This window comes from Colias eurytheme, chromosome 6 (genome assembly GCF_061535395.1).
Source record: "Colias eurytheme isolate Ceu_HAF_F1 chromosome 6, ilColEury1 Martin Lab GWU primary, whole genome shotgun sequence".
NCBI lineage: Eukaryota > Metazoa > Arthropoda > Insecta > Lepidoptera > Pieridae > Colias > Colias eurytheme.
In genome coordinates, this window is record NC_142985.1 from 12,326,515 (window position 1) to 12,344,043 (window position 17,529).

At 34.2% G+C, this 17,529-nt stretch overlaps 2 protein-coding genes and 1 pseudogene across 3 annotated transcripts; 2 read left to right on the plus strand and 1 right to left on the minus strand.

Annotated features, from left to right (window-relative positions):
- The first annotated feature begins 495 nt into the window (after positions 1–495).
- LOC149908083 (15-hydroxyprostaglandin dehydrogenase [NAD(+)]-like) lies at positions 496–5,666 on the plus strand (annotated as a pseudogene). The gene is made up of 5 exons (XR_016456854.1): positions 496–793; positions 1,068–1,304; positions 2,231–2,404; positions 5,240–5,400; positions 5,476–5,666. The product of XR_016456854.1 is annotated as a 15-hydroxyprostaglandin dehydrogenase [NAD(+)]-like (transcript).
- A 400-nt stretch (positions 5,667–6,066) lies between these two features.
- Positions 6,067–7,503, plus strand: MED27 (mediator complex subunit 27). Its single transcript, XM_090103227.1, has one exon. It carries the CDS (start codon positions 6,164–6,166, stop codon positions 7,061–7,063), a length of 900 nt encoding a protein of 299 aa, XP_089959353.1. The 5' UTR covers positions 6,067–6,163; the 3' UTR covers positions 7,064–7,503.
- Position 7,504: 1 nt separating this feature from the next.
- LOC149908085 (RCC1-like G exchanging factor-like protein) lies at positions 7,505–15,550 on the minus strand. Its single transcript, XM_090103226.1, has 7 exons — positions 15,347–15,550; positions 13,787–13,965; positions 13,138–13,329; positions 12,641–12,843; positions 9,014–9,186; positions 8,498–8,662; positions 7,505–8,209 (listed from the first exon to the last, which is right to left on the minus strand). Exons 1-7 carry the CDS (start codon positions 15,459–15,461, stop codon positions 7,872–7,874), a joined length of 1,365 nt encoding a protein of 454 aa, XP_089959352.1. The 5' UTR covers positions 15,462–15,550; the 3' UTR covers positions 7,505–7,871.
- Positions 15,551–17,529: the final 1,979 nt, after the last annotated feature.

The following is a 17,529-nucleotide window of genomic DNA, read 5'->3' on the forward strand; positions in this document are numbered from 1 at the left end:
TAGGCATAATATTTAAATAAATTGTTTGATAAAAATTTGCAATGGTAGAATAAGTATTAATTAAATATTCGTAACTATGACGATGAATAGTTTTTGCAACGAAAACGAATTACAATTGGATTATTAATGCCATATTTATTGGAGATAATACAAGTTTTTTCTAAGTCTTAATATCGAATTTATTACGAAGTTTTTATGATTCTCAATAACTTATGTAAGTAATGTTCTTATATTATGTTTACTGGTTTGGTTCTTATATTTTTAGTATTTTATAATTAATTTAAAAAAACGACACGTATTAACAAAGTTGTGTAAACATTTTAAAAGATAAAAATGTAAATGCAGCTTTCTAAATATATACACTAGGTACTAATTTACACTGGCAGATTATCATTGAACAAACATTAGGCGATGAAAAATTATTATATTTATTTTTATTACTTAAATATTTTTCTTCAATTATAGGATTTATTTAAAATAAACATTAAATAATTCGTGGTACGTACGTACGTATTAATAAAAACATACGGAACTTTAAAAATTATTCACAGAGATAAGTATAATTTTTCGTCAATAACATTACCTATATAATATAAATTAATTGTAAGTAAATGACAAGCGTACATTTCACATTGTGTAGCCGCGGATACTTTGTCTTTAAAACATTATAATAATTCTATTGGAATATTCAACATGAACAGTCTAGAAAATAAAGTGGCTGTAGTGACGGGCGGGGCTAATGGTAGGTATTGGAGCTGAAATCGTTAAGGCATTTTTACATGAAGGTGCAAAGGCAAGTAAAGAGTAGGTACCTACTCTAATCTATTTTTATTTTTTTGAAAAATATTTTGTGTGTTCTACTGATTATTAGAAATGACATTGATATCAATATCAATGTCGTTTCTCCCTATCCCACCTCAAGGTGGGCTAAGAATTCAATGTGGTCGCTACAGACTATTGACTCTCTTTTATATTTTCTATACAATTTTTTTTCTTTAATTGAATACAGAATTGCTAAATATACATTGTTCATGAAATAAGTTAATTTAAAAGAGATCTTTTAACAGGTGACAATTTTAGACATCAATGAAAGCGCGGGGAATGATTTGGTACATAAATTGGCGGGAAAATATGGCAAAGATAAAATAGAGTTTATAAAATGTGATGTTAGTATGGAAGATCAACTACTGGGCGCATTTGAAAAAGTCAGAAAACAGTTCGATTATATTGATGTTATAGTTAATAACGCTGGCATAGCTGACGAATCATTTGAAATGTATAAAAAAGAAATCGATATAAATTTCGTAAGTAAAACATATTGTTAAATTTAATCTTTTAGATGTTAAACGTCACCCTACATTCACACGGAGACACGACTTTTTTAACCGAAAGTTGTATAATGTATTCACACAGCATATCTTGCAATGTCGTATCCGACGGCCTCGTAAATACTGGTACCACTAAACCGAATCCTGCAAAAAACCGAATGGTGTGAATGTAGATAGTCGCGGAAGAATTCCAACAAATACCCGCGGCCCTATCATTAAAGCGGCTCGACGGAACACAGTGGGGTTTTAGTCGGTAAGAATCCGACATAACCCACGGCTCCTTCCCCGGGGGCCGTGGGTATCTTTGGAAGATTTCCCCACTATAAAAAAATAATTTGGAAAATCCAAAAGTGCACGCCTCCAAATTTTTTTTTAATAAATATTTATTAATTATTATTTTTGTTTATTTAATAACAATTAAACCACATCGAATCAGACCCTGAAAAATGAAAGGGTTCTATTCCTGAGCATACTCAAGCGTAAGAGAAAAAAAAAGACTCGATTAGTAAAGTATTTCGGTCGCTATCGTGTTAACAAGAAAAAGGATCCGCACATACAGACACACGGACGTCCAAGACAGAACTTTTTTAAACTGTTTTTTAACTAGTTTAAATAACAAAAATGACATCAAAAATATCATGAACGTTAAAAATAGTGTTTTTTCTTAAATGTATTATCTTACAAGTGCAATGTATGATACATAAAGACATTTTAAGTTTGAAAAATCAGATGTTTTGCGCGAAGTGACAGTAGTACCCACCTCAACGCTTCGCTTATGAGGCGTGCAAAAAAAAAAAAAGGGAATATAGTAATACCTATAGGGAAAAAGTCATTCTGATATGAAATAATATACGCAAAATCTTATCATTTAATTAAGCACATATATTTTTCACATTCGCTAGACTGCAGTCATAACTTCATCAATAAGAGGAATCGAGTTTATGCGTAAGGACAAAGGTGGTAGAGGAGGCACCATCATCAATGTATCCTCGATCTGTGGTCTTATTCGGTTAACTCCTGGTCTTTTCTTATATGGAGCTATCAAGAGTGCATTGATCCATTTTGGAACTTCAATTGTCCGTATTTATGCAAAATGGAACCACTCGACAAATTTCGTTTTTTACTTTTATTGAAGAATACTCATTCAAAAGTGGTCTAAATTCTTATACAAACAAGAACCACATGATTTTTACGTTGGAAACATGGTATACTAAAAGCAGAAAGGAACCACCAGCAACAACGAATAATACATATTAAGCAAAACCGAACCACAGCACCACGGGACTGCTTTGTTCAAACAAATAAACGATATTACTATCATGTCATTTTATACAAAACAGATCCACACCTACTTGGTACCATTATACATTACACATATTTCTATTAATAACAATTATTTTTAATACACAAAATGGAACCAGGTTTCTGTGGTATGGTTATGCGTAAAATAAATACATAATTTAATTGTAATTTTTTATTGCAAAATAAAACCACAAGCATTTGGTTCTATTATGCAAAATTAAATATTGTAAAACATTCTGAAACCCATCATCGCTATATGGAACCAAATGCCTTGACTTGTTACAATGCTTCTCATCTTTAAGCAACGTATTTCAGTACTTAAATAGCTCAAAGTGCAAAAATCCATTTTTTAAGTAAAACGTCGAACATCTGTCAATATAGGTGACATTCAGCGAAGTAGTTCGAATACGAGACGGTGTTTTTTTCCTCCGCGAAGTAAGTTCTATTGTTTTTGTTAATTACCTTTAAAATTAAATGTGAAAATGTTTAGTAATAAATAAATAAGCAAGCAATGGGTAAGAAAAGCATTGGAGACGAACACCGAAGATAATAATGAAGATACAACGGGTAAGTAGTTTTATTTAATGCATTTAAGTACTTATTGAATCTGAGATGCAGGTACGCTTTATCCACTTTTGATTCATTCCCGATTGTGGTGTGATTTTAAGAAGATAGTTCATTAAGTAAGTACAAGAGGAATCCTCTGTGGATTTACGTATTTTAAAGACAATGTCGTTGTTCACGAAGGCGCGGCGAGTCGAATTAAGAGTTATTTTGTTACGATTCATCTGTCATTGTGAGATGAAACTACTAAAGTCTAAACCCTGTTTTAAAAATAACTGTCGATGATCTAGGTACCTACCAACTATTTTGGTAAAATACGTTTAGATTCAGATTCAGTACAGTACATTCAGCGCATATAATTATTTGTTTGATTTTAAAACTCGCTCGGCTACTGTTTTGACCGGAACAAGGCCCTAGCCTGCGAAATTTAAAATTTTAACAAGTTTATTTAATTTTTTGCTAGGGTTGCCACTGTTGCGTATGATTTTTAGGGATCCGTACCCAAAGGGTAAAACGAGACCCTATAACTAAGACTCCGCTGTCCGTCTGTCTATCCCTCTGTCTCATGAACCGTGACAGTTAGATAGTCGAAATTTCATATGATGTATTTCTGATGCCGCTGTAACAACAAATACCTACTAAAAAACAGAATAAAAAAAGACGTGTGGCACTCGGGGACTGCCGCGGTAAAGCTATTGCATAGCATGCCTTCAAGCCACACCTCCGAGCCCGTAGGAGTGGAGAGCGTGAGGTTTTTTCGTTACGGAATTTCTCGATTCGGTCCCCGCGCTCAAGGCCCGCGATAGAAGCTATGCAATAGCTTAATAAATATTTAAGAAGCTCCCATACAATAAGCCGTGATTTTTTTGCCGTTTTTATACATAATGGTACGGAACTCTTCGTTGCGCGAGTCCGACTCGCACTTAGCCAGTTTTTTGTACATGGCGCATGTACATACAACATACTTAGTCGTCTAGTAGGGACACGGCTTTATAAGAACTAATAATATTTTGCTGTCGCCACGCGGCTTTATTGTTTTGATTTAGAGCTTTTTTCTTTTTATTACAGAAGATAACGAAGAACCTTATACGTCGCTGCCTCTGGAGAAGCTTTCTTCACCTTCTAGCGATATTCAGTCCATATTACATCTCATTCCACAAGATGCACAGTTTTTATAACGGTCTCATTAGTGATGATGCAATAGAAGACCACATAGATGGACTAGACACGGTGGATTTCTAAATCCAATTTGATGATAACGTCGAATAAACGTCCTATATAAGTATTATTTTATATATTTTATTAATTAAAGCTTTAATTACGATATTATAAATACATAGTTTCATTTATATCATTAAATCCCTGGGATGTGGTTCCTTTTTGTATAAGAGAAAACCTATCAATTGATAAATGTTAAAAGGAACCACATGCACATTTTCTTAATTATCTAGAAAGTTTTAGAATATTCAGAGCAAATTTATATACACATACTTAAATAAGTAATTTATCAATGAATTTAAATAAAATAAATTTTAATTTTACTTCATCTGACAGAGCTGCAAATGTTTTTGTAAATCCTTTGATATCTCAGAAGTGCGTTTTTGCTGGGTGGTTCCTTTTTGCTTAAATACGGACAATTGGCGTGAGTTCTTTTAAATCAAATTTTCTTTATATTTAAAATGAACTTATTTTTTGTCAACCTTTTCCAATTTAACGTTTATGTAATAGGTACCTACATATTTTAATTTTAATTATATATAAATAATAAATAATAAATAAATAAATATTATAGGACATTATTACACAAATCGACCTAGTCCCACAGTAAGCTCAATTAAGGCTTGTATTGTGGGTACTAGGCAACGATAAATATAATATTTATAAATACATATATAGATAACACCCAGACCCAAGAACAAATAATTGAGTTCATCACACAAATATTTGCCCTGACCGGGGATCGAACCCGGGACCGTCGGCTCAGTAGGCAGTTACTTTACCACTGCGCCAACCGCGTCGTCAAATATATATATTTTTATTCCCAGGTTAAAGAATATTATTCTAGAACCAATGTGAGGGTGATCACAATTTGTTTCGGAGTTACACAGACAAATATAGTATCCACATCGAAAAGCTTTGATGAACAAATAACTCGCGACACTGAGCAAACGATGAGTAAAATTCTCTTAAGAAGTCCATTCCAATCGTAAGTCGTTACGTAATCAAGGCAAGTTTAAATTAATACTTTCCTTTAATTATTAATTTCAAATTTATTTTACAGTGCCGAAGTAGCAGCTAAAGGAGTGGTTGAAAGTTTCACAAATGGCGAAAGTGGAAGCGTCTGGCTTGTGAACAATGGACAAATTTGCGATATAACCGAGAATGTAGACCAAGCTTTTGAAGTTATGGGTGAAAAAGTCAATATTTGAAAAATCGAACTAAATAAAATTTATTTCTTGGTGTCTTTGTTAATTGTGATATTTTATTAAATACTTAATGTAATATCACATCATTAATCAACTAAAACATTACGTTACTATTTTACCACTAAATACACCTTACGTTTGTGTAATCAATTTTTTGAAGTGAAACTTCTTTATCGGGGTTGGACAAAAATTTAGTGTAACATTTTTGCGTTACGCCGTACGCGTGACATTTTTGCGTTACGACTTACGCCGTACGCGTGACATTTTTGCGTTACGCCATACTCGTGAGTCGTGACATTTTTAAGGTCATAAAGAAGTTTCACTTCTTACGTGTGTACTCTAGTACACGCATACATTTTTTTTAATAACAAAATCGGTACCTATTCAAAATACCTTGTCTACTATTATTTGTGACATGAGTTTGTATGTGACATGTTTGACATTTGCTCTGTGATTTACACCTGTCCGGTGCGCCTGTCATTTGTCATTTTGTTAAACAACAGGAACGTATTTTTTAATTCCGATGCAATTAAAGTTATAAAAATGAATCAAACAATAAATGTTGATCAGTTAAATTCCGCTTTAACATCACTAAGAACTCTACGATCTAGCGTGAGTCATGTATTTGAAACGTTATCGAATGGCCTCAGAGCCGACCACGGAGAAGACGGAAAAGACAAATTCCTTTTAGAACTCCAGGAACTTCTTAACAATGTGAATATAAACGTAAGAGATTTGGAACAAACAGTGAACGGTTTACCCATACCTACGGCACCGTTCAATTTAGGTAATACTACGTTTTTAAGCCAGGAAACAACACAGGACCGGCAAGCGTTGTACACTCAGTTAGTAAACAGTTACAAGTGGACGGATAAGATACACGAATACAGTTCGTTTGCTCATACATTGTTAAGTCAAAACTCTCTCAAAAGATCGAACCTTAACTCTGGCAGCACGAAACGTCGAGGGAAACTACACAGTAACCACAACGTCGCTCCGTTACAAGTAGACAACGTAATAAATAACATAGACCGATCTTACAATGATATGAAAATAACGATATCGCGGCCGTTCGCTAGCAATGCCGTCGTCCAAATCAACTTGAGCCACGTCTTGAAAGCTGTTGTAGCATTCAAAGGGCTCTTAATGGAGTGGGTGATGGTTAAAGGTTATGGAGAGACACTGGATCTGTGGACAGAATCACGTCACAATGTATTCAGGAAGGTTACAGAAAACGCACATGCAGCTATGTTGCACTTCTATTCCCCTATGCTTCCGGAATTGGCTGTGCGTTCATTTATGACCTGGTTGCACAGCTATGTGAATCTATTTAGTGAGCCGTGCAAGAGATGTGGGTGTCACTTACATCATACATCCATGTTACCACCAGCTTGGCGTGACTTCCGCACCCTCGACCCGTTTCATGACGAGTGCAAACAATAGTCCATGTGGTATTGAATGGGAAAGAGAGGCGGCGGTCGCGGGTAGCTTTCTCATTCAATACGTTAAATATTAATATGAAGTGCTTAATGGATTGTGAACTGAATTGTGTAAATATTTTGTTTATTGTGAATACTGAAGGAACAATTTGATACTGTAATAGTATTGGAATGTCCAAACCCAAAACTGTCTTAGCTGTCTTACTGATTAATGTGTAAAATTGATTTTTTCATGTGAAATATTATATGGTTGATGATGGTAATAATATAATATGGTTTTGTATAGTAAATATTGTTTGTTTATCACATTCATAACAATATTGAAGATAATGTTATAAATTTAATAAAGATATTTGTGTACATTAGAATAACTAGGATATTTTCATAAGACAAAGGTATCTAGGAAATAGGATTTAAATGTAAAATAAAAAACTGAAAATGTAATATGGCAATTTTATTTTTCCATAAATAATCTTAACAATTTTAATATAAGTCCTATAATAACAATTGTGCAATATTTAATCACACTAAACCACAACTGACTTCAATTACAACAATTTCTTATCTATACTAATATTATAAAGCTGAAGAGTTTGTTTGTTTGAACTCGCTAATCTTGGGAACTACTGGTTTGATTCGAAAAATTATTTCGGTGTTAGATAGCCCATTCATCGAGGAAAGTTATAGGCTATGTATCACCTCGCTAAGACCAACAGGAGTGGAGCACTGCGGGTAAAACCGCGAAGCGCAGCTAGTTCATTATATAAATACAAATTATACATCATTCCTCGTAAATTAAAATAATTTACATACTAAGCAAATGGCCGACACATTGCTACAGTATGATCGACACTACACTTCACAGACAGCACATGAGCACCGATACCAACTTTTAACGGAAAGTGTTGATCTTTAACATGCCCCAAACCTAAACAACCATGCCTATTTCTGCCCCATGTGTACAAATCTCCACTGTTAGTGATTGCTGCTAAATGTCCGATACCACAAGCAACTTTCACCACCACACTTTCTGGGTTGAATTCGTTTCTGCCGAAGAGTGGTGCAGGTATCTGTGTCGGTTTGGGTGTGTGGTGCACGTTCGGCCCGAGACCCAGTAAACCGAAACCCCAGACGAATACGTCGCCTTGATCTGCAAATAATGTTGAAGGTAAAATTGAAACACTGAGAAAATGTTTTAAAAATAGCATCTTGATCAGATAACTACATTTAATAATTATATCTTTGTAAAACGTAAGTGATAATAACATAGAAAAACATTTTTTATAGTTTAATTGCATAAATTTCCTTCTAAAACCATATAAAATCTAAGTAAGCGTACTTAGATTTATACAATAAACACGATCTTTAGCATTTTTTTCTCCTCAAATTGAAAAATTGGTATTTAATTATAAGAAAAAAAAATACAACAAAGACTTACCATTACAAATAAGGCAGAATGATCCACCCGCGGCTATATCAACTATTTTCCCTAACCCTCTTGTAAATTGGACCAAAGCATAGGATGTGTTCACTTGCTGTTGGTCTGTAGACATGGGTATTTGACCGTATTCTGAATTACCCCAACCGAAAAGTTCACCTTTATCTGAAATACAATTATTGTGGATACTTTATTTAGGATCGTAAAGAAAACCTCATTAATAATTTTCACAATATTTTCAAATATTAATAACGTTACATATAATATTATGTTACCGATGACTAAATATTAATTGTAACTCTAGTTTTTATTGGTTATCATTAAAATTCGATTAGCGATAAAATTTTGGAATTTATGAGTTTCCCTTTTAAATATTGTATTTTACAAGAAACTATTCTTTTTTTATGTCAACAAAGCGAAAATAGGCAAACTATTTCTGTTTTATTTACATATAATGTACCCATTTACATAGAACCAATTCTAAACATTTTTGGTCCTTCAAGCCGGATCACTGACCATTCAACGCAAGCACACAATCAGCAGTGGACGCAATCTTGACCACCTTCTCACTGGTAATATCTCCACACACGGGCGCTGGTGGTTCTTGAGCTTCGAACTTGCCGAGCCCCGTCTGACCGTCTGCTCCCCACCCACATGAGTATACTTTACCAGATTCTGTTAGGAAAAGGCTGAAAACAAATGTATGATTGTTTCAGTGAATTAGAGATATGTTTAATGGTAAACTAATATTTTAAATGCATAAAGGAGTTTGTTTGTCTTTCTATTACGTCGCAACGGAGCGATTTTATTAAAAACTAGCTGTGCCCGCGACTTCGTCCGCGTGGAATAGTGACTGCATAGTAGTTACTACTTAACTTTTATTGAATAAACACGTACTACCATAAATAATTAAAAAAACTTTTAGTAAAATTTATTACTAAACTGAGCTAAAAAAATAAATGCCTAATTAATTTTCTACGTAAAATTTATTTTAAATTATGTCATATTATTTTTTAGGCACCAGGAGGGAAAGGAGCAAATTTATTTTCCTTCCTTCCTTGTATGGATGTTTTTGACAATACATAATATATTGTGCAGCAAATGAGTGCCGAGACAAACGTCAAAACGCAAAGGAATATAATCCGCTATCGATATCTACTAATTGACATAAGCGTACTGATGATGTTTTGCTAAAGATTTGTTCACCCTACCAACGACGACGACGATCACGAACAAAATTTTCATCCAGTCGCAATTTAATAAAATTGTGCAAAACACATCATACGCTTATGACAATTAGTATCGTAGCGGATTCCTTTGCGTTTTGACGTTTGTCTCAGCGCTCATCTTTCCTGTCTCGCGCCTGTAGTAACTAAACCGTTTAGACTGTGCAATAAAAATTAAATTTAAAAAAAAGACGGGTTGCATTCCGGGAGTGCCGGCAGAAGTGAAAACTTGATTATTAACGTTCAGCATGTTTGATATTTTGTAGAACCGCCATCCTGATACAAATGACCCGAAATTTTGTGGGTCATTTGTAACAGGATGGCGGTTCTACAGGGGTCTTAGTAGGTACGCAATGACAAAAAGAAAAATGATGGTCAGAACGCTGATACCGGATACCTTAAGATACTGATAAAATATTATAGTATCTTCACCGTGTGTGACGCACTTTACGCTTTTTCGATCAGGCCACGTGTCCTGACGCGAGTTTAAGATTTTATACCCAACGCCGATAAAGAAGTTTTCACTTCAAAAACCCAACGCAACGAAGAACATATAAATACCATAGAAAATAAATACCATTTTAAATATTTATAAAAATAAAAAAAACAAAGTCGTCGGGGCTGCCATAGGTACTATCATTATCATATTATCATAATTTTAAAGATCGTCGGGAAGTTTGTAAAATTATTTATTCCTTTTCCTTCATTGCGTTGGGTTTTTTTTTTTAATTTTTAAACTTCGGTTTCTTATTTTCATGTAATATTTTCAAGTGAGCGAGACCTACCTTTACCTCCATAATACATTCCTACATAATATTGATATCTATATAATATAAGTTTGTTGCTCCTTGACATCTTTTAAGTTGGGCCGTAACCGTGCACAAATTGTAATGGACCACAGTGGCAAAAGAAGTGGTAATTGCCAAGCGCCGCGCCCGCGCCAGGCCTATGTGGCTTTGAGTAGAATTCAAAATTTCCAGGGTGTGGCTATCCTCTCGCTCCCATATCCCCCTCTTCTTTCACAGACTTTCAAACTCCTTCCATCCCTAGTAAATGGCAGAACCGATTTTGATGTAAACCATATTATCTAATTGTACCTATATGTATACGACATATCCTGTCGTTTGATGCTCCATTTGGTTTATTAATCTAACCACTGTCACCCCTAAAGTGTAATAAACGGATGAACCGATTTCGATAAAACATTACTAATTGTAATTTACACGTTGATCTTTCATATTTTGATATGCCGCTTGAGATATTATTTGACCACATTCGATTATTGTTCATTCCCACTTTTGTAATCTGATCACCGCTGTAATCTATGCTGTAATCTAATAAATGGAAAAACCGATTTGGATAAAAATAGAACTATAACTGTACTTCACCCGTTATGCACTTTCATTTGATATGTCACTTAGGTATACTTGACAACAATCGTTTCTTTCATTCCAACTTTTACCCATATATAGGTATAGTAAATGGATGAACCGATTTTGATTAAATATGTCCAATTATACTTTACACGTCATGCCCTTTCATTTCATATGTCACTTGAGTCAAAATTAATTTTTTTGTTACCTACAACTTTTATACCGTTTATCAAATAAATGGATGAACCGATTTTGATAAAATTTGACTTATTGTTACTGATAGGTCGTTCACTTTCATTTAATATATCACTAAAGTATATTCGATAACTTTAGTTATTTTCATTCCTACTTTTACCTCTATATGTATACCTATAATAAATGGATTAACCTATTTTGATACAGTTTATCTAAGAACCAGCGTCGGAAAATATGCTGCCTAATCACTAAAGTATATTCGATAACTTTAGTTATTTTCATTCCTACTTTTACCTCTATATGTATACCTAGGTATAATAAATTGATTAACCTATTTTGATACAGTTTATCTAAGAACCAGCGTCGGAAAATATGCTGCCTAACAAAAAAACCGCATCTAATTACCTGCTAGCGAGCTACGGTGGCACAAACAGATACACACACAGACACACATAGCGGTCAAACACTTATCACCCATCTTTTTGCGTCGGGGGTTAAAAATATTATAATACGACATAATTTAAAGGACATTTTATGTATAAAATTTACCTAAAAATAAGCATAATTTTAATTTGACCCCTCCCCCCCTACTACCTCAGCTTACCCCCCCACCCCCACCCTTGGGGACTTTCGATATGATCACCTGGACATTTTATAGAAATAAAAAACTGTAGCGTATAACAGATAACTTACGTTTTATCGTACATTGTGTAATAGTGTACCATAGAATGCCTTAGCAAATGTTCGCCGTGAATACTTAAATGGTCATAACTTTTTTATTTATAAACCGATTGACATGAAATAAACACTAAAAGTTAAATGAAGATTACCACAATATATTAGTGAAAACCGCATTTAAATCGGATAAGCCGTTTCTGAGATTAGCGTGTTCAAACATACAGACAAACAGACAAACGGACAAACGGACAAACAGACAAACAGACAAAAAAAATTTTAACGACAGTTTTGGGTTTGGGATCGATTTAGTAATAACCCCTGCTAATTTTTTTTTACATATTTTCATTGTACAGACACCACTTTTCTAGAATTTTATTATATGTATTGATGATGATAAGAGAGAGAGAATCTGAGAATGTTTAAGTTCCAATGAATGCAAAAAAATTAAGCCCTTTGCTATATTTTACATTAGCAATGCATTCAATTTACTTTAATCTATACGAATATTATAAAGAGATAACATTTGTGAAGTGATCAAATGATTGCCCAAATGGCATATTATACTATACTATATATTATATAATATACTAAAAAGTAAACTGATTTTGAAAAAAGTTTTTTAATTTTTACATATAAAAAGATAGTCTTAAAATAAAAATTAAAATGTATACCTGTGATCTTGTCCCGCGATCACATCCACAATATTATCTCCTCCGAGCCTCTTAATATGGTGCGAATGCATGCTCCCACGGTACTCCTCTGCGGGATTAATCTTCCTTCCACACTGACCGTATGCGTTATTACCAAGAGTGTAGACTCCTTCGTTGTCTGTTAGGATTAGTGTGTGCGCTCGGCCGGCAGCTAAGCCAATTACCTGGAAAATTATTTTTTATATAAACTCAAACATTTATTTATTCAATTAGACTTCTTCTAGAAGCATTTTTGAATCATCATTACATATTTTTTACATTTACCACCATTTTTTTTATATTCAAGGACATACCGCAAAAACTTAAAAAAAAAGAAACATTTTTGCCTACTAATTCTAACATTATCTAGAGACCAATTTTTCTTCAATTATTTTAAATAAATTCGTATTATGCAAACAATAAAAACTATAAAACAAAATTAAATTAGTTAATAATTTCAAATAAAGACTTCTATTCACCTTACTCTCCAATGACTTATAAGGGATGTAAATAGGCGCAGGACTGAGTAGCATTTCTAGAGGATGTCCCATCTTTGGTGCATGGTATCCAATCTGTGAGTCCGTATTGATTCCAGTTCCAAATACTTTATGTTGCTCATTTGTTTTCACTGCCGCTACTGTGAAACCGTATCCGCAGGCTATTTGTGTGACCTGCAAGTGAAAATAATAGCTGTAAGTAAACAAAACATTATATAAAAAAAATTGTGTGGCACTCGAGGACTGGCACGGTAAAGCTATTGCAAAGCATCGTGTCGCTGTGCCGGTTGGAGTGGGGGGTGTTAGGTTTCTTCATTACGGAATTTTTACATTCGGTCGCCGCGCAAAGTCTGAGATTAAAGCTATGCAATAGCTTAAAAAGGAAGCTTTGTAGAAATGAAAGCTTAAAACTGTATTTTAAATTTAAACTTTTTCATACAAGCAAAGTATAAGCAAGAGAAACTTTGCTAAATTGAATACACAAGATTATTTCCTGCCAATTTGGTCTATTACAGCTATAGAAGTTTCTCTCTTCAAAATATATCTTCTTTAACCATAAATAATATTCCATCCTCGTAAGTACAATAGTTAACTATTAATGATATATGTCACTAAAACTTTAAATACTTACATCAAATCTCTCACAAAAAGTAGATCTCATTGGATGCCAGACCAGTTTGAAATCATTTTTGTATGATTTCTTGGATCTATGCTTTCCACGCGGCAAGTGAATTCCAAGAGCTCCTGTCTCAGCCAGACCCCATACATACACCCTTCTATCTGAGCTTTTACTCACTGGGTACTGAAATACTGAACAAAATATATTAGTTAACATGCTTGAAATTATACCTAAAATTATTCAAAATACAGTTTTTATCGAATAATAAGCTCTGACTGGGTCACTTGAATGCAAATCAAAAATTAATGTACTGTTTGAGTTACAATTAGTTTTAATACACAAAAATCACAAAATAAGTACAAATGTTCAATTTCTAATAAGTAAAACTATGAATATAAGTAATTCAGTAATTCCCTTTCTTCAGGAATTTACAGAAATATCTGTAAATAAACTAAGGGGTTTCTTTAGAGAACTGCCGCACGTATTATAGGTTTTTTGTGGGTGGGGGATGGGGGGGAGGAGGGGGGGACCCTCCCACCAAAAGGGGAAAGTTAGGAAACCAATAGTTTTGGAGAAAAATCAATTTTCCTATTCTAACCTCAAAATGTATGGAATTGGTGTAACAAAAATTTTACGATACATAAATAAAATACAAACAAGTTGTGAAAACCTACGTAGTTTTTTTTATTTGAGTGGGAATCGCCCTAAAGTCGCTTCTGGCACTCGCCGGCCGCTGCCGCGGCACGCTCGCTTCGCTCGCTCGGCTCGTGCGGCAGTTCAAATGTTAACCTAATACGCTCGTCGCTTCGCTCCTCGCTACCTATTTGAATACTAAAAGTTTGATAGTTTTTTAACCTACATAGATTTTTTTAAAGCTATTGCATAGCTTCTATCGCGGGCCTTGAGCGCGGGGACCGAATCCAGAAATTGCGTAACGAAAAACCTCACGCTCCCCACTCCGACGGGCACGGAGGTGCGGCTTGAAGGCATGCTATGCAATAGCTTTGCCGCGGCAGTCCCCGAGTGCCACACGTCTTTTTTGTTTGAGTGGGAATCGCCCTTTAGTCGCTTCTGGCACTTGCCGGCCGCTGCCGCGGCACGCTCGCTTCGCTCGCTCGGCTCGTGCGGCAGTTCAAGAGTAAACCTAACACGCTCGTCGCTTCGCTCCTCGCTACCTATTCGGATATTAAAAATAAAAGTTTAATAGTTTTTTAACCTACTTACGTAGACTTGTTTGAGTAGGAATCGCCCTAAAATCGCTTTTGGCACTCGCCGGCCGCAGCGTAAAGTCACAGTACAGTGAAATGGAACGTCTTGGTCCGCTTTTTTGCACAACAAAACGGATAAATGCACTTTTTTCGCACAAAAAATTATTAACTTTAAAAATTAATAACTAAAAAACTACAAGTTTCCTAACGATAATATTTTGGAATTACAATCTTACATTACCTAGCTAACTAAAAATATAAATATTTCCAACAAATTCGTGCGGCAGTTAACTAAAGCCAACCCTAAACTAATTGCTATGAATTTAAAGTTTTGTATTGTTTGTACGATATTTAATAAATTTACTTGGTAATTGCTCCTCCTCCTTAGGATCGTGTATCTTTTTTTTGGTTGTTGCGGTGCGGCTTATTAAAGATATACTTGTGTTTCTGTTCCTGAATAGTACTTTTAAAGTATTCATCACTGCCTTTTAAATTATAATATTGTATTTATGGAATAATCATGTAGACTCATGAGATTTAGAAAAAATAAAATCGTATTTTGTATTTCGTGCAGGTGCAGTTTTGTTTTGACTTTGAACTTTTTAGTTTTTTTTCATCCTTGACAGTTGACAACTGATATTTACTGAACAACGATGGGGATTTTGGTTATAATTTAAATTTAGCTTGATGTTAAAGAAATAATAATTATGTAACCAGAATTTTATATTTTTTTCTTCATATCATGAAAGTATCATGATATTAGTACTACTTTTTTATTACTACCTGTGGTGCGGGTCCAAATTAATGATTAGTTAAATATTTGCTGATGTATTGGGTGCCCACAGGGGGTGCCTAAACGAAATCTACGCTATCTAATACTTTATACTTCAATAGGGAATATGCATGATTTTTTTATCCGATAGTTTACAACATTTTTTAAAAGGGAGAAAAACACGAGAAAAATTTCTCAGCACGCGGCCATTTGGCGCGCTTCGTGAGACGTCTCAGTTCATGACAACAAACAATTTAACAATTAAGTCAAGAAAATCAAATTTTCAATTCGAAATCTCTCTGTAAAGTTTCCTTCCCCTTAAATTTAGGGATATAGAAGCCTACGTTGGCAACACTGACGCAGAGTTAAAGCGTCTGTATAGAATAAGTTTTGCACGCCTCATAAGCGAAGCGTTGAGGTGGGTACTACTGTCACTTCGCGCAAAACATCTGATTTTTCAAACTTAAAATGTCTTTATGTATCATACATTGCACTTGTAAGATAATACATACACACACATATTAAGAAAAAACACTATTTTTAACGTTCATGATATTTTTGATGTCATTTTTGTTATTTAAACTAGTTAAAAAACAGTTTAAAAAAGTTCTGTCTTGGACGTCCGTGTGTCTGTATGTGCGGATCCTTTTTCTTGTTAACACGATAGCGACCGAAATACTTTACTAATCGAGTCTTTTTTTTTCTCTTACGCTTGAGTATGCTCAGGAATAGAACCCTTTCATTTTTCAGGGTCTGATTCGATGTGGTTTAATTGTTATTAAATAAACAAAAATAATAATTAATAAATATTTATTAAAAAAAAATTATGAGGCGTGCACTTTTGGATTTTCCAAATTATTTAATATTTGACCTGAGTATTTGACCGTAGACAGAGAATGACATATTTTAGGGTACCGTATGCAGTACCTTATGCATTATGACGTCATAGTTCATGCGTTTGCTCTGCCCAATGGTGTCGCGTTTTATATATTTGAATTTCATAGACTTTTTTAGAAATTAATTTCTCAATGAATTTTAAATAAAAAAATATTTATAGGAGCTTCATTAAGAAGTAATAAAGTTTATTAAAAAAAATATTTGAGACTAATTATTGGAGTTTCACGCATATTCCCTATTATTTACCAAAATCCATCTCGAAATCTGCACTATCCATTGGTGAAAACGAGATATTAATTGATAATTTATCATATACTAGCCCGCGTTTTCAAAAAAAACCCGCATAGCTCCCGTTCCCTATGTGTTAATCCAAGTTACCCTCTATACGTGTGTTAAATTTCATTGTAATCGGTTCAGTAGTATTTGCGTGAAAGAGTAACAAACATATACACATCCTCACAAACTTTCACATTTATAATTATAATATTAGTAGGATTCATTATTGTTAATTTATCGCAAACAGAAGGGACGGGGGACTTTGTTGTACTCACGTACTGCTAGAATTGTTAGAGATAAACTACGATAACATGGCGCGCCCCTCCAAAATTCAAAACGTTTGAAAGTATTTGTGAAAGTATTTACAATGCACCACCAAGATTCACAACGCATGTGTGCGTAATGAGACGGCCGTCAAACAAAAACAAATCCACGGATTTGTTGCTCGACTAGTCACGCTCTAATCGCTCATTATTATTAGTAATGGCGCTGCACTGACGTATTCTATGAAAACGACACGTGCGTTGTCTTGGGCGCTCGGCAAAGTTGCCGAGTCATAAGTATGATTAGTTGACCAACAAATCTGGACGTAAAGTACTAAA